This window comes from Geospiza fortis, unplaced genomic scaffold (assembly GCF_000277835.1).
Source record: "Geospiza fortis unplaced genomic scaffold, GeoFor_1.0 scaffold346, whole genome shotgun sequence".
NCBI lineage: Eukaryota > Metazoa > Chordata > Aves > Passeriformes > Thraupidae > Geospiza > Geospiza fortis.
In genome coordinates, this window is record NW_005054361.1 from 2,674,174 (window position 1) to 2,696,983 (window position 22,810).

The following is a 22,810-nucleotide window of genomic DNA, read 5'->3' on the forward strand; positions in this document are numbered from 1 at the left end:
GTCAGTGCTTAGACAGCATTCAAGCAGCCTGGAGAGGCTGCATAGCCAGCTACGCACCCACAGGAGTCTGTGTAAAAGTGCAGAGAGGTTTCTTCACAAGAGCTTTAGCACTTAATATGAAAACACTTTGATTTAGAGGGGCCAGATGTGCTACATTTGACTTCTGATGGGCTATTCAAAACAATAATATTTTCTGTGGTTTTTGGTCTTTGTTAGGAATAGAGAGAAAAGCTGCTGGAAATTCATTATTTATGCTTAGATGCTTCCTCCTTTTCCAGACACTTCTCCGTGCTGAAATACCTTGATGATTTTGAAAGAAACTCTTTCTATTCCAATGAATAAACATCTTAGTATTAATCTAATTAAATTTTTATGGAGTATAATGGATCATGACATATAAAAAACTTCTAAAAAATTTTTCTTTCACATCTGAGTATAACTGTAGACTCAGAATTTCATCAGGTTTATCTCCATGAGTGACATTTATAAAGAATAGTTTCACAGTGGGATAGTCAGTTGCTCTTCACAGCTGAAGCATCACTAGAAGATAGCAAATGGATCTGAATCCAGATTGTATATTGTTATGTTTTTTAAATTCTCTCTTCACTTTCAAATCATAGGGAGATTGTTGTCTTCTGTGTCAGGAATGAGTGGGAGGTTATGTTCTCTTAATGGCAAAAAGTGATCATTCCTAGACACCAACCACTTAACCCCAACCCAAGGGCATGTGCCATCTAATTTCTTGTATCACTGTTTGTGTGTATTTTCTCTCATCATCACTGTTGTTGATGGAGACTCAGCTTGCTAAGTTCTGTCTGCACCGACGTATAAGAAGGTATTATTGCTGCTCTGAGGAGCCTACATTATATGAGAAAAAAAAAAAAGCCAACCAGAATCTGCCATCATCTGCCTTTATTTTTTTGGTTGTTGTTGGGTAATCTTTTAATCCAGTAATTTTTTATCAAAATCTTGCAGGTGATGTATGCCAGATGGACTTTTTGCAGAGATTAAATGAAGGATAATTTGTCAAACAGCTGCATCAGGAAGGATTTTTCAAGTGCGGGGGAATGTACAGGGAAAGGCATGACAACACTTGTGTCCCTATTCCTGTAATTCACTGGTGGATCACGTTTAGTGGATTTGGAGAGTATTTGATTTTATCAGTCATTAAAATCTAAGTAGCTTTCTTAGCTAATATTTAGCTACTTAGCTACTTAGCTAATTAAAAATCAAAATATCTAAAGTCTACCTCTTATGTCCTGTATGCCACTGTATTCTCTAATATGTGCAATTTCTCAGTAGTCTTTGAGTCCATTTAATGAACTGTGTTGTCACCTGGTGTAACTGTTGGTCTTGTGAAGTCCCAATCCAACAAACACATGTATGGTTAACTTCATCGCTGTGCAGAAACATGTGAAGGAAAGCCAGTGATCTGCCTAAAATTTTGTATGATAGTAGCCAAGATTCATTATGTTTCTCTGAAAATGCAAGCTCCATCTTGGCATTTTATGTGACCATACTGCACATGCAATACAATGAGGTTGTCCATGTTTGAAATATAAAAGAAAGTCAAAAGTGAAAGATGGAGAAATCTTTTTCCTCATGATACCATCAAAATACAGAAAATTACCTAAGGTCAGGCATCAGGATGATGCTGTGTGGATTCCTGTTCAAAAGAAGTGTGGCCAACCTGCCTTGGAGGGATGTTGATTTTAAGAAAGAGCAACCATATAAAAACAAATATAAAAATATCTCAAAAACTATCAAATTTGCACTAATTGATTCCCTGGCTTGGACTTTCAGTATACAGTAAAAGGATGTAACCTGGATGCAGGCAGAACTGTTACTGCTCTCCTGCACCTTCAGCTTTTCCAGAAGTTTAGTCTAGATGTAAAAATATGTTTATAAGATACTGTTGGGATGCTTAGATTAATGATTCTGCTGGTTTACATGTTGCAAAATTAATCATGTTGAGTTAACAGCACACTTAAACTCCTTCGGTATTATTTGAATTCGATTTCACACTACTGAGCTGATGATCTTGTGACACAATAGAACATTCATCGTTTCCATGTGGGTGCTGTGTGCACAGTGGAGGGGTAGCTCAGTCTTGATGTATTTATATATATATATCTTGATATATTTATACTGTGAAAAGAAAGGGTTTACTTGGTGGGAAATGGAGAGCTGAAATTCTTAATCTAACCCTCTCCAGTTATCATGAAAAATACTGGAAGGAAATAAAAAATCAAACAAAAGCCTGATATTCTTTATTTTTATTATAATTTTAACAACATGAGTAAATTGAAATCTGTAAGCAAAGCAATTACGTGAAGAGGGTCTAATAAAGTTGTTCAAGCTACAACCTACTTTGATTGTTGAATCAAACTGAATAAAGCAGGCTGCTTTGATGAGTTTTTAGCTTCCACGAACATAATTGGCAGTGACATCTTTTGCTTTAATGGCAATGGTCTTCTGTGAGCTGGGAATCATAATCAGCTGAAAGTAAAAAAAAAAAAAAAGATAAAAATTGGTCATTACTACAAACAGGAAAATTGCTGAACCAAGTCCTATCCTCAGTTCAGCTGGTGAAATCTCACCAGCTTCAGCAAGATTTGATTATTTTAAAATTCTCCCTGTCCTGAGTAGAAGAGCAAGTCAAAATCTGTGGATCAGATTCTCAGAGGTTCCTGACTAAGGATGGTTAAGGATCTTAGAAATGCCCAACCAAGCAACCCTACCCAATCACTGTAAAGGTGTTTACAGGTTATTCCCAGAGGAAAAATCTTCAGAGTTGGGACCACATTTCTTCACAAAAGGTACAGTCAGTGGAAGTCCTTGGACTTCAGGACACATTTACAAGCCTAGTCAGGGAGTTTTCCCAGGATCACAGCTATAATATTTCGCCTATATTGTGGGAGGAGGAAGGATGACATAATGTATTCAAATCAGAAAACAACACCACATCTGCTTTACAGCCACTAACGTAGCCCCTGGTAGCAGCTTTTTACTGTCACATCTCAGACCTTCAGAGAAGTGAAACTCATGGCATGTTTCCAAACCATGTCCTTCTGTGGTAGTTCTGGAAACCACCCATCTCCAATACACTACGAATCTCTGTTTGATGGGATTTGGTGTGTTCTCCCCCTTTGGCAACTTCTCCAAACCTCACCATCTACCAGCCAGCCTAATGAAACATGAGAAGCACCCCAGTCCTCCTGCTTCCAGCAACCTCACAACCCCTTCCCAAGGAGCATCTTCTCCATCCTTTTAAGGAAAAGTACCTGCTTTGCTCTCCATCCAGGAGGCAGTGATATGCAGCAATGTCTTTCTCCAGCTGTTGTTTGCTAGTCAGCAGATTTTCACGATCCCTCTGCTGCTGCTCAGTTTCTACTTTGATTTCTCCCATCTCTGCCTCCAACTTGGAAATGACAGAGCCTAGGTTCTGCAGTTCGATGTCATGCCAGTGCTTGGCATCATATAAAGAGTTCTCCAGACCCCTCTTCTGCAAGGACAAGACAGCAGACAATAAATCAGTCAATTTCCATATGCTTCATAGTGATTTTTATTCAGGTTTGGCCAATATCTCTATTGACTATATATATATTTTGAGAATTCCTTTCTTTAGCTACCTTGGTATTAGGTATTAACATTACGAAAGTTGAATATCTGCACTTTTACAAGGTGCAGGTATTCCTGACTTTGTATAGTACTACACTAGCAAGCTATCTTGGTGAGATTGACTATGAATACACTGCAGATGGAAATTTGGAGCCTGGTTGTCAAATGTGGTACACTTAGAGTGCCATTTCAATCAAGAGGAGCTCAGAAATGTCTGGCATCTCTGGAAACAGTATTTGGTGTGTCAGAACCCAGGACATTCCTCTGGCTGACCTGGAGGACTCGAGACCCTGGCAGGGGGCTCAGAGACCTTGGCACGGAGTCAAAGACACCTGTGCCTTCGATTTTAACCCATGGAAACAATTACCTACTTTGTGTGAAGAGTTACAAGCCACAAGGGTTTGAATAGAAGGATAATGAATTTATCACAGGATGAAAATGTAGAATTTTGGGGTTTTTAGAATGGGAGTTCAAGAGGCAAGATGGACGTGTCCTGTTTTTCTCCTTCTTTTTCTTGCCCTCCATCTTCTGCTGATGTGTGACATTTTGGATTGGTTTAGAGTAGAGACAAACTGTCTAACATAGGTGATAGGTATTGTAAAATTATTGTAAATAAAGTACATGTAGTTTTTAGTATAAAAAGATAACACCTGAGGGCAGTCAGTGTGTGCCTCAACCTGACCTGCTGGACAGACCTCAGAGAGTAAGAAAAAGAATGTATGAGATAAAAGACAATGAACAACCTTGAAAACCAGAGCCAAGGAATCCCAACTTCTTTGAACGCAGGGCTGGGAAAAAAGACTTTTTAATACCTCAGGAGCCATTGTAACAACTCAATACCCGAAATTGTTGGAAAATGGGATTCATTCTTAACTCTGCATCCCAAGACAGGAATGTTCCCCTCAGAGGTTGCGTTGAGTTCGCAGAGCATACACCCCCTGAAAACCCAGAATTCCTTACCAAGGTTCTCAAAGATTCGGTTTCTGCTTGCAAGCTCTGTATTTTGCAGGCAGTTTCGTGGAACTCGGTTCTGAGGCCCTCCACCAGCTCTTCCTCCTGGGTCCGCACGGCAGCCACCGTCTCAGCCTGTTGCTGGTGAAAGAAGGCGACTGTCATCACAACCTACACAAGTTATGGTTTAGCTTCCTTGCAGACCAAACTGACAGTAATATTTTCACAGTTTGTGGCAATCTTGACTCTAAGTTTGATTCCTGTGCATTAAATCCCTCAGTTGAATAATTCTGGATACTTCTTAGTGTCAAAATTATCATATTTTCTAGGCATTTACTGTAAAATGGCTTATGCATACAAGCATATTTATGTTATCTGTGTCAACAACAGCTGTTCAGAATTCATATTTGTATGTTTGAAATTATCTCTAAAGAGAAAACATGGCTGTAATTGTTCATTTTATAGCCATACTATAATATTTCTTAAAAAGTTGTGTGTCTTCAGAACTACTCACACCTTAATTTTGCACATAAGATTCTATGAGTCAGACATCAAGTCATATCACAGGGGTCAAAAAAAAATTCCTGTTAAATAAGGCCTATGTTAATTATGCTATTTCCTGCTCTTATGGCTTGAGGGGTTTTATATGTGTTTAGTTCAGGTTCCTTGAAAATAGGTGAAGGAAAAAGTACCTTAGTAAAAATAGAATTTCTATACCTTTTAATAAGGGCTGAGATCAAGGCTTTTTAGCCTGGAGCTCTGGGTCTCTAGAAAATAGAGTTCTTCAGTCAAAACCTACATTTCTTGTGGTTAAAGCTAAAATTAAACTATGCAAAATACTTCCATCCTACTCTGAAACTTCATCTTCACCCTGCTCTGGTTTTATTTTATTTTAAAAGTAAGATTGAATTTTAAAAAATCTAGGACCATGCACCAAAAATAGGGATTATTTTGAATTACCATGTGAAGCCCACACCTTGCGCATTGTGAATGAAATAGCCTCAGTGGGAAAAGGTCATTTTAATGCCAGTTAAGTCTCAAACATAAATTTAGATTTAAGAACCTATGTTGCAGAGGGCTGAATTTCAATCCAAGCACCAAACCTGTCCTTTCTGGCAAATTGCACAGGTCCTGTGTTTTCTGGAAATGCTTTTTTGGGGCCTGTGCTTCACAGGGATATAATTCTACCTGACTATTCCTGGTGAACCACTGATCAAGGACCTGCCAGTCTTCAGTAAATTGTGTCTCCTAAATTGTGTTGAGAGAGTAGTCTGCACCTTCTTGGGCTACGAGGACTGCAAATGCCTCTTTTAGAGAGATACACAGGGAAGAGAAGGTGCCTTTGCATCTATATTTATAGCCTACACCCATTACCTGAAGCCTGGCTTTTACATTTACCCTGCTGGTGGCCCAAATGCTACCTGTAAATCCAGCTTGCCCTCACCACAGGTGGCATTGAAACCCTTCCAGGGGCTCCCCTAAGCTGTGAACCTGACCATAGTGGTGTGAACAAGAGAACAGGCAGATGGAGTAGATGGAGGGGGCTGCATCGGCTCCTGAGCACTCAGGAGGACACAGCGAGTGAGCACACACCGAATGCACTCTAAAGCTTTTGGGACACACAAGGTTTCCCCACCCTCCTTACAGGGTTACCAGCCCCAAGTGTCCATGTGCTGCTGGGCATGACACTTGGGCTCAGCTTTGGGGCTCCTTCTGTGGAGAAGTGCAGAAGTAGTCTGTGTGTCCTCTTCACTAGGCAATTCATGTTTTCTGGGGACTTTTCCTATTCCTGAGATGCTCTATAAGATAAAGGCTATACATGTGGTGAACACAAACAACTGGACTAATGGAGGGAGAGAATGAAATCATATTCCTAACTCTTTATCATGTTGGTGCTTGAGTTTCCTAGGAATCTGTGGATTTCAAACTTCTGTACAATCCCGAGCCAAGCATTGTGCGTGAGCGCAGGATCCCTCATTAGTCTGTTTTTCATGGACTCCAGATAATGAAAGAATGTTTAGGAATAGAACACCAACACCCAGAGTTGACCAGCATGGTATCTAAAGAAAGAAAGTTACTTTGAAAAGCTCTTGAGAGTTCTGGGAAAGTTTCAGCAAAGTAGCAAAAAAGGGAGAAACAACTGGCATAATTCACAAGATTTTTCAGAACATTTTATGAAGACAAGAGAGAAAGCTGTGTATTTGTGTGCTCAGGGCAGAACATTTCCATGGATCAACAGCTGTTCAAGAGACAGAACATGAAGAGGAAAATGAAGGTCTAGTTCCATTAAGACAGAAGCTTAACAGCTTGATGCCTCAAGGTCTACTGCGTTGGGAATAAAGCATGAATTAGAAGGATTTATGGATGACAGAAAACCATACAGATTAACAATAAGCAGAGGTGGATGTTTGGAACCAAACTACATGAATGAACAGCACATCAGTAAGTAAAGTATCTTTCCAGGGAAAAATATTAAATAGCATGCATGTCTTGCAAGGGTTTGAATCACTTGTGTCAATTCAGGGAAGGATTTTGACCACTACAGAAAAAAAAGTGCACAGTTGAAACCAATGGACTTGAGTTTTGGGGTTACTCATCTAAAAAAGGCTCATGTGAAACCCCATTAGGTATGAATTTAAATTGGTGTGTTTTGATGCCCAAATATCCTTAAAAAATCAAGCCACACAAATCTAGTCAAAAGACAAAGCAAATGAGGCAAGGTAATTAGTCAGAAAAGAACAAAAATACTGAAGTACTGCCTTCATGTCTAAGTCAGTGCTAGGACATAATTTGAAACTACTTGGTCTGAGCTGGTCACAGGTACATCAGAGAGTAGGTGCAGAAAAAGGAAATTAAAATATTAGGGGCCAAGGAAAACCTCACAGAGAGACACTGAAAAAACTGGTAATGAAGACCCAGGGAGTGCAGGGAACTGCTCTCCCTCCTGTGATGTCACAAAAGAGCAAGAGCAAAATTTTCACTGTGTGGATAACCAAATTATACATCTTAAACACAAAAGATGATTTAAAACCACAAGCTTAGTTGACAAAAGCTAAACTCTTGTCATCTGTGTCCATAGTAGTAATCTGAATTGATCTGTGTCTGTAGGAGATAAGGGACACAAAATTGGATCATTTGGGTTTAATTTGTGCAAAAAAAGCCCCTGGAATCTCTTACCAGAACCTATGCAGAACCAGAACTGATAGCTCCAGAAATCTGTGATATTCTGTTTCTTTGTTCTATTAAAAAAAACCCAAACCAAATCTGGAACAACTGAAACTAGTAAGAGCTTAGGCTCAGATGGCTGAGTAGGGATGGGTTGGGTATCAAAGACATGATAGAGCAATGTACTAGGAGCTGGCAATTTTCTCACCAAATGATATCTCTGAGCAGCTAAAAGACCAGATATTGAAGGTATGAAAGAAATAGGAAGAAGAAGTTGTAAGGGTGTTTTTGCACAGGAGGACAAGGAAGAGGAAGAAGCAGGACAGGCAAGTGGGAGCACTGAAGAATTTGGTGCCATCAGAGTGATGCTCATTTTGCAGAAACCTGGCAGTGGGTCAGGAACAGATTCTTCTGGGGAAAGCTCAAGAGGCCACTGAGGGTGCCCTGGCTTTTCAGGGCTGCATGTGCTTTGCATGGAGGCACTCTCCAGGCTCGTGCAGTTTGTTACTGTGTCACTCACTTTCTTTGGACTATGTGAGCTGAAAATCATGCCCCACAGACTAACTTTACGGAAACTTTGCTTAATAAGTCTGACATTCTCACAAACTTGATGGCACCTCTGGGATAAACCCTTCTGCTTGGCTTCTTGTATGTTTCCTAGCAATTTTGGCATCACTGTTGTCACAGGATTTTTCTTCTTTATTTTGAAAATTAACTCAGAGCTTGCACATATGTTTGCAAACATATTTCTTGGTTTTGTTGTTTTTTCTCACTGTTTGCCTTGAATACCCCCTACACCTCTCATGGCAGCTCTTTACCTTGGAACAGGGGGGATATGTTTATATGGTTTTGCTAAGTATTTCAACAGCACTGCTGCAGTTATGATTTCACAGAATTACAGAATATGCTGGGTTGGAAGAAACCCACAAGGATCATCGAGCCCAGCTCCTGGCTCTACATGGGACCATCCCCAAGAGTCACACCTTGTGCTCGAGAGCATTGCCCAAACACTTATTGAGCTCTGTCAGGTTGGTGCTGTGACCACTTCCCTGGGAGCCTGTTCCAGTGCCCAACCACCCTCTGGGTGAGGAACCTTTTTCTAACATCCAATCTAAACCTCCCCTGACACAACTTCAGGCCATTCCCTCGGGCCCTGTCACTGATCAACAGAGAGAAGAGATCAGTGCCTGCCCCTCCTTTTCCCCTCACAAGGAAGTTGAAGACTGTGATGAGGTCTCCCCTCAGTCTCCTCCTCTCCAGACAAACCAAGTGACCTCAGCCACTCCTCACCAGGGTTCCCCTCAAGGCCCTTCACCATCTTTGTTGCTCTCCTGATTTACTCTGTCATGTTCTGCTGTAAGAGCCAGCTCGGAACAAGATGGGTTCTAACACACAGGGTCATCCACTGAACTTAATGCTTCAGCTGTGCAAAAATACTTACTTTGCGAAATGAGAGATCCTTCATGACAGAGAAAAAGCTGTTTTAAAAGGCTGAGTCTGTCTCAGACTCAACCTCAGGAGAGGAGAACCCCTATTTAAAGGGAATGGCTATTATCATCACTTTTCATTTCTAAGTTAATATCTAGTTTTCCCTCTGCTGCCAGAGGGAAAAAATATCAGGGAGAGAACAAGGAGTCTGTAGTGTAGAGGGCAATGTGTTTTGCCCTTCTTATTGATAGACCCCTGTAAATTATTAATTGGAGAAACAGCCCTAGTAAGAAGGGTAATAACAGTGGCTTAACCTATACAGAAGGTATCAACTGATTAAGTTTGGTTTCCTTAGCCAACATTTCAGAGCCCTTGAAAGGCTTCCACAGATACCTGTGATATGAGCAGGGCCATTTCCACCAGTGCTTAATTCTGTGCATCCCAAGAAGGCCTTTATAAGTGCATTCTCCTTTGGACTTGGACCAAAATACTTTAGATTTTTAACATCTTTTGTGTTTCAAAAAAAAAAAAAGCACCCAACCCTCAAAGATATTGCAGAATATTAGAGAGATTTTGTGTTTGCTTGATATCCTGTGATGTTGGAGTGGGTTACAGAGTGCTGACCTTGGTACGGAGCAGGGCACCTGTCTCAGCACGATTCTTTTCAATGTCTCTCTCCCAGTGGATTCTGATTTTTTCCAGAATGTCATCCAGGCCACTTCCCAGGGGAACATCAAGTTCTTCCAGCTGAGATCCAGCAAGCTGCTTGTATAATACCTTCACATCCTTGAACAAAAATAACAAACATAAAGAAAGTGAACTGGACAATTGAATGGTATCTTCAGAGAAGCTCAAGGAAGAGCTCGTTTGGTGCCACAAACAGAGACAGTAATTAAATTTGGCCCCAAAAGCTATCTCAACATTAATGATTTAGTGCACCAAAGGGTTTCTTTTTCAGATGTGGATTTGCCTTGCTTCTGCATGGGATCTCTTCCTGCAAACCTAGGGTACTGGAAGAGTTTTCCCCTTGGTGGAAGAGGACTGAAGCCCTGCACCAAGGCAGTGTGTGGAGCAGCTCTCTCAACAGTGGCAAGTTTCTCCAGCAGCCAGTGCTTGAGACGTGCATGCTGCGCAGCTGGGACCCGAAATCACTACAAACATTGCCAGTAAAACTGCACTGTGGACTTTGGGCCAAAGAACTAACAGCTTACAGGATATCAGAAACTCTTCCCTTGCTGCTGCACTATGCAGGAGCATGGGCCTTCCAGCATCTACTGGAAGATACAAGATGTTCAAAGCAGCAGGAGCTCTACAGCCTTGCAGCTTGTGTGAGACAAGTGTGTGTTTTATGCATGTGCATGTTAGATGAAGAGGATTCCTCTGTGGCAGCATTCTGTTCCTTCTTTAAATTTAAATGCTCCAAAAACATGTAAGCAGTAGAGAATTAGCAGGTTTAGAATTGCACACTTAAAGGTAGCACATCAGTTGTACATTGCATTCAGGAATGCAAGAATTAATGAGATTTTCACATGTATCTTAACTGGCACTGCAATCCTTTTATATCAGCCTGTTTATCTGTGTTATTGGCACAAAAAAAAAAGGTAGTTTAAAAGCATCTGGGAATTGCATTTTTAAGCAATGGCCCCTGACAGTGACAATACTGGAAAAAATGGATGGGAATTATGTGAATTATGAACCTGCAAGAATGCAAACCTCAAAATGTGCCCACTCCAAGTTCACAAAACCTTCACAAGGACTTGGCATGGATTTGCTAGTGGGAGCACCAGTGGAAAGAAAGGTTTGAATTACTTCAGGAAACTCCTTGGGACTTAATTTTGCCAGAGCTCAGCAATAGTTGCTTCTAGCCTTTATTCTGTGACTTTTCTTAAGCAGCTTTCCCTGGTCCTGCTGCCATGGGAAAACCAGGCCAGTGCTGAAGTGGTTCTGCAAATGCTCAGGTGCTCCCAAAAGGTAAAGAAAAAAGCATCTTTCCACTCTGCAAGGGCTCCTTGTTGGCTACATGAGGATCAAGATGGATCAAGGTGGTGTTCTTATTATGCCATAGCTACAGAGAACAGCATCAGCACCATCTTTTCTGGTTTCACAACAGTCATTGCATTACTTGGAGGTTTAAAGAGGATCTTGTTTATTTCTGTCATTTTTCTCTTTACTCTCTTATCTAAAACAACTTCAGTCTTCTCCTGCCATGCACTGGTAATGAAGCCACTGATTATTTTCTGCAAAATGCCAGCCTTGGAATTAGACTGATGCAAGCAGGGAGCTGGTGATGCAACCTCATCTTGGCAAGCCAGTGTTGCTGAAATCTTGTGGTTGGAGGAACAACTGGTAGGAAATGTAAGGTAGGATAGTACCTTGCTTTCATGAACCATCACAATTCAAGCTCTACCTTACTTTTGAGGCACCAGAACAGTTGCTTGCTCTCCCTTATGAGGGATTAGTAACAGCTCCATATTCAAGTCCCCATGAATAAAGATGCTGATTTGTGTTCAATCCTGAAATCCCTGCTGAAGGAAGTAAACCACCTTCATGCAAATAGTGTTGGTGAATGAAGTGAGTAAGTGGGAAAGTATTGCAAAACTGGGTAGTATGGGCTTCTCTTCTGGCTGCCTGTCTGTGGTGGTGCATCCTCCTCAGCCACGGGGGCCTCTCTGTGGGTTCAGGAATTCTTTACAGACCTCACCCTTAATCAATCAATAGCTCCTGGGCAATTAAGTTTCCCTGGTGTTTATCAGAAACACTGTCTGTTCCTAGGAGCTTCTGGTGCCTAACGAAGGAAGGGGAAGAGATAGTCAGCTATCCTAGCATAAACTTGGAATATTAGCTGCCTGAATCATAGCTCAAGTGGAACAATATTTTTGTTACCAGACTTCTGAGGAAAACTCCAGTAATTACCATCTTGGATTACAGCCAGGATGGAGATTGACAGGTGACTGAAGCCAATCATCTTGGGACTCTATAAACAGTAGTCCTGAGTGAGGCCCTTTGAGATCTCCTGGACTGCAGTGGGCTGTGAGCAGCAATCTCCCTCTGACTGGGACACCTCTCTGAGCTAACAAGCTCTCAAGTTTGCAATACTCAATACTTGTTGCCAAATGCTGATTGATGGTAGGGCCTGAGATATCCTGACTACTCCTCAAAGCTCAGCCCTCATCTGTTGAGGTGCAGAAGCATCTGACTTGATGCTTCTGAGATGCAGAAGTATCTTACTTGAGTATTGTACTGAACTTGAGGGAAATTTCTAACAGGCACCTTTGTACCAACTTCTTCATGTCTGTTTGTTTGAGTGTGTGAATTGGTTTAAATACTCTATAGCAAATATAGTATGAATACTGCCATCCCAGATCTACAGTTAAGTTACTGCTGTGCTTACAGGAAACCCTACTGGATCATTCTGTAAATGTTAAATTAGTCAGTGATCAGGTGATGACAAATCCTACAGCTATAAACCATTGACCAAGCCTGAGGTCAAGTTTGGGCTCAGCTGCACCTAATCTCCATCAGAAGTTTAGAAAGCAAGGGAGTCTGCTCTGAACCTCATGAGTCAATGGGAAGGCCTCCCCTAACCCTTTTGAACCTTTATCCTTTAGCACCTTTACCCTCTGTCTCCCTGATTTCCATGTAAACTATTCTAGATTGATTCTAATCCAATTTTCCTTTGTGAGCTTCATTTTATAGTAAGTAATAAAATGAACCTTGCCATCAAAGTTAAATTGCACTTTCACATCTCATATAAACCTGCTTTTGCCAACACCTTTGATGATGATTCTTTAGAGCCACTCCCTCATGCCACTGTCCCTGTGACTTGCTTCCATGTAGTGCTTCTCAAGAGAGACTCAGTTTTGGGAACCGAGCCCCTTGCTAAGTCAAGCAGGGTATTTTCATAAGAACCTGGTTAATGCTCAACATTAGTGCAGCAGGACCAGAGCTGGTGCCCTGCACATGCACTTTCTCCTTCCATCAGATCTCACTGCTGAGATGTCCACATGCATGACTGTGCAGCCCCTTGACCATCATGGGGTGTCTGACAGGAAACGAAGGGACAGCTTTTCTTCCATGTCACATTTTTCAAACGAGAAAGGGTTAACACCTACATGTAAGTCATTTCATAATGCCTCAGGGGTTAGTCCTCTGAGTTAAAAGAGAAGGAAGAAATAGGAGTAGGTTTCAGGAAAATTCCCCTCCTACCCAGACACGGCAGGTGGAGTTTTTAGTGTTTGCTTTGCACTACATATATGATACCAACCAGCTGAAACAGGCACACATTGCCTTTGCAGTGTCCCGAGTCTGCACTTACTTCTTCATGATTCTTTGACAGCATAGCTAGTTCTTCCTTCATGCTTTCTATCTGACTCTCCAGATCCATTTTAGTTAAATTAGCATCATCAATCACTTTATATAGTGAATTAATTTCATCTTCCACTGCCTTTCTGAATGGCTGCTCATTTTCATACCTGCAGAGAGAAAAAAAAAAGAAAAGCAAAACTTCAACACAGCTCAACTGAGCAAGTAAAACCTGTGGGTTTTTTTCTGAATTATAGTATTTCTGCTAATTAGCAAATGTGTCCCAGACAGAGGCACAGAAACAAAGGCAGTATACTTTGTTCTCACCTTATCTCTTTGTGCTTGAAGTTAACTGCCTGAAGTGCCCTGTCATTAATTCAGAGTGTAAGAAAACAGGTCAATTTAGCAGTATGTGCTGTGGTGGTTATCAACTTGATAGGATTCCAGAAAAAACATGGAGAGGGTCATGGTTTCTTGCTAGATCTGATATTTATCTACAGTGTCACCATGGGTGGCTTTTTCTCAGTTGTCTTGGCTTTAAAATGAGAATACCAACTCACTTGTCTACATAAAAACCTTATAGAGCAATGGTTAAAGAAAAAACATCAAGCATTCTTTTACTAACAGACATGCTGATGGAAGTCTGGCCTATGTTCCAGGATCCTGGCCCATCCCTAAGACCAAATCCCAGTAGTATCAAAATAAAAAGGAAATTTCTGTGGTTGGTTTGTCAGCTAGAATTGCTGTTGGAACAAACAGCTCATTTCCAAACCATGGCTGTAATGGTAAGGAAATTTTGGCAAGCACTTTCCATTCCAGAGCACTGCTTGCTGCATTGCTCTTGTCTGTAACTTTTTGGTTTAGGCTTTCTATTGAAAATGTGGATTGCATTGTGAATCTCCTTGGGTGGGAGACATTTGTGCCAAACCTGTCCAACCTGGGGACCTGGAGGGCCTGGCAGGTTAGCTGGGAACCTGCTTCATAAACACTTTGCTCCTTGATAACCACGTTCATTGCTGGGAGTTTAAAGCCTGGGAAAGTGGCAGTTGATCCCAGGGAGCTTTCATTATGCCGTAGATTGATTCAACATTGCTTTTGTTATGTAGACTGCTTGTCCAAGTCAGCTGACACTTCTAAAAAGTATTTTTTAAAAATGACATAAAATATGAATGTAACTTGCTGGATGTAAAGCCAAATGAGTATCTCAGAGTTGTACCTTTCTGAAATAAAAGGCAAACTTAAAAATTATTAACACATTCTGGTTTTATGATTAAATAAAATAATGCCAGAGAGAGAGAAAAAGAAGTTTAAGGGATGATAAAAAAACCATAGGAGATAAAAATCAATTAATTTGAATTGTGGTTTTTGTGTCAGAGCTTGCAAAAAGCTATTTGTAAATGAATGAGACCATTATGAGTATAAAAAGCTGGAAGGATCACATCTCCTGAGTAAAATCTAAAGATGTTCATGCACTCATACACATGACTATCAGGCTTTTCAAACTGAAAGACAATAAAAAAGTAGTTTGCCAGTGTTACTTATTTTTCTCAGTAAAGAAAAGTAAAATCAGCACAGCCCAATTCTGTTTTCTTGTCTAGCATTTCCACCCATGTCTGTAGTGGTGCAGTTTTCACTTTGTGGCTGTAGCAGAATGATTGTTACTCCCCAAACCACTTGGTTTTGGCACTGAAGTACTGAAAATTACAACTAAAAAGCACATGGAATTTCATCTTTATAAAATGCCAACCCAATTTTGAATGAATACTGGCTTCTCAATGAGAGACCAATGTCTGTCTTAAGACTAGCTTAGGTAATTTCGCTTGTGCTTGTGCACATTTTTGTTACTATGAATCTTCAAAATCTTCCAAAATAATGTTAGCACCATCCTTATTTTTCTCCCAAATCAGTGTTGAATATAAATATGCAACTTAAAAAACAAGCCTATTCTACTCACTGTCATTACACCCTTACAAATTAAGTGTTCACTAGGGCAAAGTTTAAAGAAAGTGGCCAGCTGGGTGCCACCACAGGCCCACCTGTCTTTAAAATCTTCAGCACAGGCTTGAATATTCTCGGTGTGCAGCATAAGACGTGCATTTTCAAGGACTGCTTCACCCACCTAGAAGAAAGATACAACAGAGCTCAAGCAGTGAACAGCTTCAGCACATGTATCTTAAGCAGATGTACAGCTTTGATTCTGAAAATAATCCTTCATCCTAGGACTGTTCAAGTGACTCATTCCAGATAACTTAAACAATTATTTTTGTACATATACGTTCACAAATTCTCGGCAAATAGGCTGTAATTTGTCATCAAACTGCTCATTCCTCCTAAGCCCTCATCTTGTTCTTGTAGCAACACATTTATTCTGATCACCAGCTCTTTGCAAGGGGCAAAATTCATTGCTGTGCTCAAGGTACTTTCATCATTTAAGTCCCACTTATACTTTCTAGATACAATTTAAGCAGCACTTATGCAGTTCCTATTCTACTTCCCATATTAGCAGTCCTCTTCAGGGTCGTCCTCCTCAGGGAGCCATGGAATACTTGCTGCTCATGCCGCCTGCGAGCCCTCCTCAGCTCCCAGAGTGTCGTTTTCCTTCTCCTAGGGGATCCTCTAGGCTCTTGCGATAGATATGAGACCTGAGAAGCCTTCAAAGATTATTACACTGATTGGAAAGATCGTGCAAAGCAGACTGTGGCATCATTGCTATGGCTCTGGGGTGTATCTCTAAACATCCAAGAGGTACTTGAAGGGTAAGTAAACCTGAAAGGCTTGTGATTTAGCAGGTTATCGTGATTCAGGAAGGTTATATAAAATGATACAAAAGAAAAAAAGACCACTGCCTGTTCTGGAGTCACACATGCACTGAGCTATGACCATGCTGAATTCAGTACCAGGCTTAGAGTGATCACCTCTGCAAGTAAGTGTCTGAGAGTTCCAGTCACCCCATGATCCATGCTGTCACTCTGGAAAGAGCTGAACTGAACATTTCTTTGGTCTTTCTCGGGAGACACCCATGAAGATTTGCAGTTAAAACTAAATCAGCTCATGAATAAGATCAGATTTTTAAGCTGGCCAAGAGAGTTCTTGAAGCAGAAAAATCTTTCCTTAGATAATTAAGTCTGTAACTAAGATTGCAAATCACCCAAAGCATTCTGCTCCTCTAAGGTGAAACACACCATGCAATGTGGAAGCATCAAGGCTGCATCCAGACAAGTGGATCTCAACTGGGATTGTTGCCCTATGTTCCCACCTGCCCTGAGGCTGCTTGGTGATGGGGTGGGGGTGGGCATGCAAGGCTGAAGCATTTCTAGGTGGTAATTAACATTTACCCTCATAAAGAGTGGCTTACTGCTCCAAATGTCTTACAAATGTTTGGACCAATAAATATGTAATACCTGAAGGCATTTGATAAGGAGAAATGTGGAGAAATAACCTGTTCTTCACTATCCATTATGTCCATAATGGGTCAGGAAGTTAAAAGCACTCTACATCTTTTCAATCTGATGAGGAACAAGAGTTTAAAAAGTGGTTTTCTTCATTCTTCCCTATTGTTAGGAAAAAACAGGGAAGGTGGTAGGGAGCTGGAGCTTGTTTCACACCATTGCATGGGGAACCTATTTTTCTTCAATAACTATGGGATTTCTTGGCCAATTCCAAACAATATGATAGAGGGATAGGCCAACTCAGAGACATCCAGTTCTAACACATTTCATGAAAATAGCATCTGGACAGAGGAGAGGTTCTACAAATACTGCCACTTGGGGGATGAGGGGAAGCCCCAGTTTGGGCATGGCAAAGTTGTGGAGTGCATCAAAAGCACAGGACTCAGAGATGTCATGAAAGCCACAGGTGCAGGCAAAGAGATGGTCCCTCACCACACACCAGCCAGCCCTGTTTTGCAGCACACAAGTACAGAAGAGTTCTCTGTGCTTGTTTGCACTCAGAACTGGCTGTTCTTCATTGTTCAACCCCCTATTTCCTTCTCCCAAGTCTTTCTGCAGACCCACTTTACCAGCACTATCCTAACTCCCCAAACCCTGGGTTGTCCATCTGTGGCATTTTGGAGCAGCTGAACAGAGCTGGGGCTTTGGGAACATGCTGCTCTTCTGTCCTCAGGTTCCCTTGCACCAGGACACCTGAGTTTCTCCCAAAGGACAGAAAATTGGCATTTACTCAGCACAGAAGCAGAGGGACCTCTTTGACAGAAGCTCTGAAATCTTAGTTCCCTGTGATTTGCATGAGCTGTGAAAGCCCTTTCCTAGGCTCCAGAAGAAATCTAAGTCTTCCATCAGGGGCTCTTTTGTATGATTTAATTCTCCTATTAATCAACAGCTGGATGCAAACACACAGCATTAGTGAGACAGATTTGTAGCCACTTTGCTGACACATATACTAAAACACATGATGCAGCAGTTTAGGAAACACCCTTCTTTGTGTCCATTGGGAATGAGAGGCCTTGCAATGCTGCAAGCACTTAGACATTGCCTCCTCTGCTTGTAAAGCAGAAGGCAGTGCTGTCCTGCCTCACAGAGCTTCTGGGAGGCTTAAATCACTGATGCACATTCCAACAGCCAAAATGGGAAGAGTTAAAAAAATGCAAATGTTATTACTAACAATAGCTCCTTTCAGTCACACATTGTCTTTCAACAGTCAGTTCTGTGATACACATACACCTTTTGATCACGATTTTTTCCAGCTCTTGAATTAACAGTGAATATTCATGGTATTAAACATCTTAACTACAAAGCAGCAACAATTTTCTTTGATTTCATTGTGATTTTATGGATGTGAAAATGCAATATTAATTTTTTGGAAGAAAAGTTGCATAAAAATCTGTGTTGACATGCTGGCCCATTTCCTGGGTTAAAACTGGCATCAAGGATAAAACAGCTGCTTCAAGGGAGTGGGCAGATGCCAGACTGAAGTCATACAGACCCAGGGAGAATTTACTCCTTATCCCTGGTGACTAGCAACTTCTGATTTTTAAGAGAGATTTGGCCAAGTTTGGCATGGCAAGATTTACTATACCCTTCAAATTCTTAGCTGTGCTTTATCTGTAGCTTTGTATACTTTTGCTGTTCTTACAAAAGCCTAAATCCTTTCTGACTGCTACTAAATTCACGGCCTCAGGTGCGGCCTGTGATAATGAATCTCATGGTTTAATTATTCATGTAATGGAAACTTCTCTGGCTTTTAAGTTCACTTCAGTAAAGCAAACGCCTCCATGGGGAAAGATCGGACGATGTCGATCTGGTCTTTCCTTCCACACACACAAGGAGATAGTTGAGACCATTGCCTCTGACACGTTTTAATTCACAACTAAAATCTGGCTAAAAGCCTACAGCCCACTGCCAAGCAATAAACTCTTAATGGTCTTGGTCATGCTTTCCCTGTGTTGAACCCTTTCTCAGAGCTAGAAGGAGGAAATCTCAAAGGCAGCAAGGGCAGCATTTGTTGCATTGCCTCAGGAAGGGTAATACCTGGAGAGAGTCTGAGACTGATGGCTCCTTTCCTGAGTCCTGCTGCTTCCAGGGAAATTCAACTTCGTGTATACATCAAATATTTTATAAGTACACAGAACTGCATCAAAGAATGGCCAGTTCTCAAAGAAGGAGATACCTCTTCAAGAAATGATCTGTAAAACTGTAATGTTGCCCGAGCACAAGGAGAAAACCTCACACCCCCTCACAGCTGCCTGTGAAGGTAGCCCAAATTTATGCTGTTGGAGGTGGCTGAGAGAACATGATTAAAACTAATTCACTGCCATCCTCTGTAGGGCAGTTGATCAAGCTTTGTGCCATTTTGTGGGAGTTTGTTGTACCCTTAGATGAGCAGCAGAGTGCTATTTCATGCATTTACAGACACTGATCATGCACTGTGTTGTGCTAGAGTGTGTCACAAGTAACACTCAGAGGCTCTTCTGACCCTGCAGCAAATTATTAGTGGGTGTAAGTCCAAATGTGACAATTCCTCAGGCTGTTAGACATACATATTCTCCAGGCTTAATATTCACACTGACTAAATGCTGATAGAAAGGCCAAATGCAAATAAAAGTGCTCCATAAGAAAACCCTGAATGTCTTTCAAATGCTCCCAACCACGCACAGGATGTCATGATCAGTCACAGCAGTGATAAAATTGGTCCAGAATGTTGATTCCTTGTTTTGCTTGTGTGTTTACTCCTGTGATCTGAACTGCACTATGTGTCATCTCATAGACAAAATAAATCTCTGTGTCTCCCATGCAGCTGTAATTGAGCAATCATGGAGGCTGAGCTACTCTTTTCTCTTTGTAAACTCACTCAGATTGTTTCAAGCATCCACTTCTGCCAGGTGCTGCCCTGTTCCCTGGGAAGGAATTGCCATTGCAAACAGCCTCCTATTCTGCAGAAGAGACACATTTGATTAGAGAGAGAATTTTGCACAAGAAGACCAGGATGAAACCTGGAGAAGAAGAGAATGCATAGGGTAAAATTTATATTTCTGTCATGAAATTGTAATTCTGTCATATGAATTCCTCTTGGCAAGGATTTCTCATTTCCCTTTTTTCCTGCAAAAATCCTCTTGCTTTTTCCCAATTAGTGTGTGTCCACCTGCTCTGCTGAAAGCCAGCTGCCCAGGTGGGTAATTAACCCTGTGAGCTGGATAGTGGCTTTCCATCATTCAGCTCCCACCAGTGATCCCCTGCTGCAGCCATAGTTCTGACAATTGCAAGGAAACACGAGTGGTTTTTCCTGAGGGACCCTGTGCTCACACACACCCTCTGAGTCACTCGCTGACTCGTTTTTCCCTTAGCTCTGTGTTTGGGAGATGTGCTGGCACCAAGCTGTTTTTGCTGGCAATGCAACTACATGAAATCTGGGATGCTGGAGCACGTCCCGGGAAGTGCAGGAGGGAAATGGGACTTCAGGTCTGCTGGGGTCTCTCCTGTGCCACTGTAGAGATGGCCCTGTCACATTTGTGATTTTGAGACCAGGAGAGTCCTTTGTGGCCATGTCCTTGTTTCCTCATTAGCAGGGCAAGAAGAAGGGATTCCTGCTTACATCCCCTCCCAATTGTGTAATTTTTTTGCTGGTTTTTGTTCAGAAACTGTTCCTATCGTGAGTGCTTGGGCTAATCCAGGTGCCAGCTCAAGTGGTTTTTTTCCCTAAAACTTTCATAGCTGCTTTATGCAAATAGAACTGAGGGGTTTTACAGCTGCCGGGCATTTGTCCCCACTGAACCCATGGGCCTGGCCAGGAACTGAAATGAGTGCTCAGATTTTACAAGAAGCTGAAAATGGGGTATGCCACTTTTAAAGAAATCAAGGTAGATGTGGACATCTGCAGAAAATCAGAATATATTTACAAAAATTACGTTTAGGAGTGTATCTGCCAGGTGTCTCTCATTTCTGCTACACTTTGCTCCTGAATGCCTTTTCCTTTTCTGTTTGGGATGTGTTGTGGCAGGAGGGTTCTGACTTCATGTGATTTCAGCTGTTTCTGCAGCAAAAGATTTTGACATTATTTTAATAAATGTGGTGGTTTTGATGTTGATGCTGGCATAATCTTACCAATTAGCTCCAGGACGAATGAGCTAATTGGTGTTTGGGCTGGATAGGGTCCTACTTTCATTTTTGGTTAAATGCTTATAAAAAAAGCAAAGAAACCTATTAATCAGAATAGAACAGAACAGCTTGGATCACATCCGTGAAAGACAAAACCCACTAAGTGATGCCTCTTTTATTGATTTAATTGAAGCAATTCAGAAGATTTTATGTGCTCTCTGATGTGTTTTGATAGTTAAATAGATACGGATGATGCTAATCTGTTTTTCTTCTTTTCTATGACACAAATGCAGTTACTACATGGCTTTATTTTTCTGATTTTCATATAGGAAGAGCTCAATATTCAGGCTAGGTTTCATTATGAGATGTTCTTATTAATTCATAAAAAAGAGGTAGAGGCAAGGATAACTACAAAGGAAGGTTGAAAGAAAAGCAATTTGGATGAAAAATTATCACATTTGCACGTTCATCTGCACTGGGTTGGGGGTTATATAATGAAAAATCAAGGGTTCATCTGCACTGCAATGTTGGGGGTTATATAATGAAAAATCAAGCAGTCCTTCCTAAATGGTCCTTTCCTATGGTCCCACATTTTTGGGCTTAACCATAAATCCTGGTAGGATTTACAAGTGAAGTCTACAACTACGAAATGCGACACTTGTCTGGAGAACACAGGATGGCGGCTGCAAAGGATTAACTCCCCTATCCAAGTCCTCATCTTCCCCAGTGAGATAATAGGTCCAAGGAGATGCCTTTTTGTACCCCAGATTCAGAGCACCCCTTTACTTCAGCAGCTGCTCCCTTCAGGAAGCAATAACATCATTTACTAATACTAAAAGATAGCAACTTTAAAAGCTGGTGCTTGACTGGGTGTTTCTGCTGACACAATCTTTGTACAACAGCTTCTGCCAACACGTTCAGGTTTCAAGCAACATTTGTAGTGTTCTGAGAGAACACCTGCCCTAAAAATGCAAAGTAAAACTGGCCAGCCCAAGTTAAAACACACAATTGTCCCAGGAGACTTAAAGTTGGCCTTCAGGCTTTCTGAAGACCCAGTGATGGCATTTTCTGTGCCTGCACAAGTGCTGCTGGGAAGAGGCATGCGAGATGCCAGACTCCAGGTCTTTGGAATCCTGTCTGCTCCCACTGGCTGGGAGCTGGGAAGCCAGGCTTGTGTGGTGCACCAAGACCTCAGCAGACAGAGCCCTGTGTCTGCTGCAAGCAGGACATCAGCCTGCAAGGCCTTACTGGCCAGCAAAAGGAACTCCTTCTTGTCCATGAGGTCAATACATTTCACACCCCCACAATAAACATCTGTGCCGTATGGAGGAGGTGGGAGTAAGGGATGGTGGGGTGATGGCAAAGGAAAGGAAGGGAGTCACTCATTTGTAGCCATGTAATTATTATTTTTAAATAAATAGAGCTTTTGAAAATGTTATTAAGCCAACAAGGGAATAAAGTAAAAATCTGAATTGCTGATTAAAAAAAAAAAAAAACCACAACGTGCTTGTAATATCACGTTGAGAGATAACCTAATTCAGTCCTAGCAGGTTTCTTTCAATAATTTTGATACTCAGTGTAATAACCACAGACTTAAAATAAGGGGGGAAAAAAGGAAAAAAACCCCACCCGTTCTAATCAGCCCAGACTTCGGCGCCTTGGGGTGCATTTCAATCGCTCCCATGCGCACGATGCCTGAGGCAATTCTCTCGCTTAATAGGCATAATAATGCTAATTATCATGAAGATAGATTTTGAACCCTCTGTCTAGGGCTCCTCGCCCTGAAATCAGAC

At 41.4% G+C, this 22,810-nt stretch overlaps 1 protein-coding gene across 1 annotated transcript in view; it reads right to left on the minus strand.

The window, feature by feature from the left end:
* Positions 1–2,261: 2,261 nt before the first annotated feature.
* BFSP2 (beaded filament structural protein 2) overlaps positions 2,262–22,810 on the minus strand; it is a 21,168-nt gene continuing 619 nt past the window's right edge. Inside the window, 6 exon segments of the mRNA XM_014308212.2 lie at positions 2,262–2,499; positions 3,285–3,505; positions 4,582–4,713; positions 9,790–9,951; positions 13,481–13,637; positions 15,504–15,586. Of these exon segments, the coding sequence (XP_014163687.2) occupies positions 2,496–2,499; positions 3,285–3,505; positions 4,582–4,713; positions 9,790–9,951; positions 13,481–13,637; positions 15,504–15,586 (759 nt within the window). The 3' untranslated portion in view covers positions 2,262–2,495.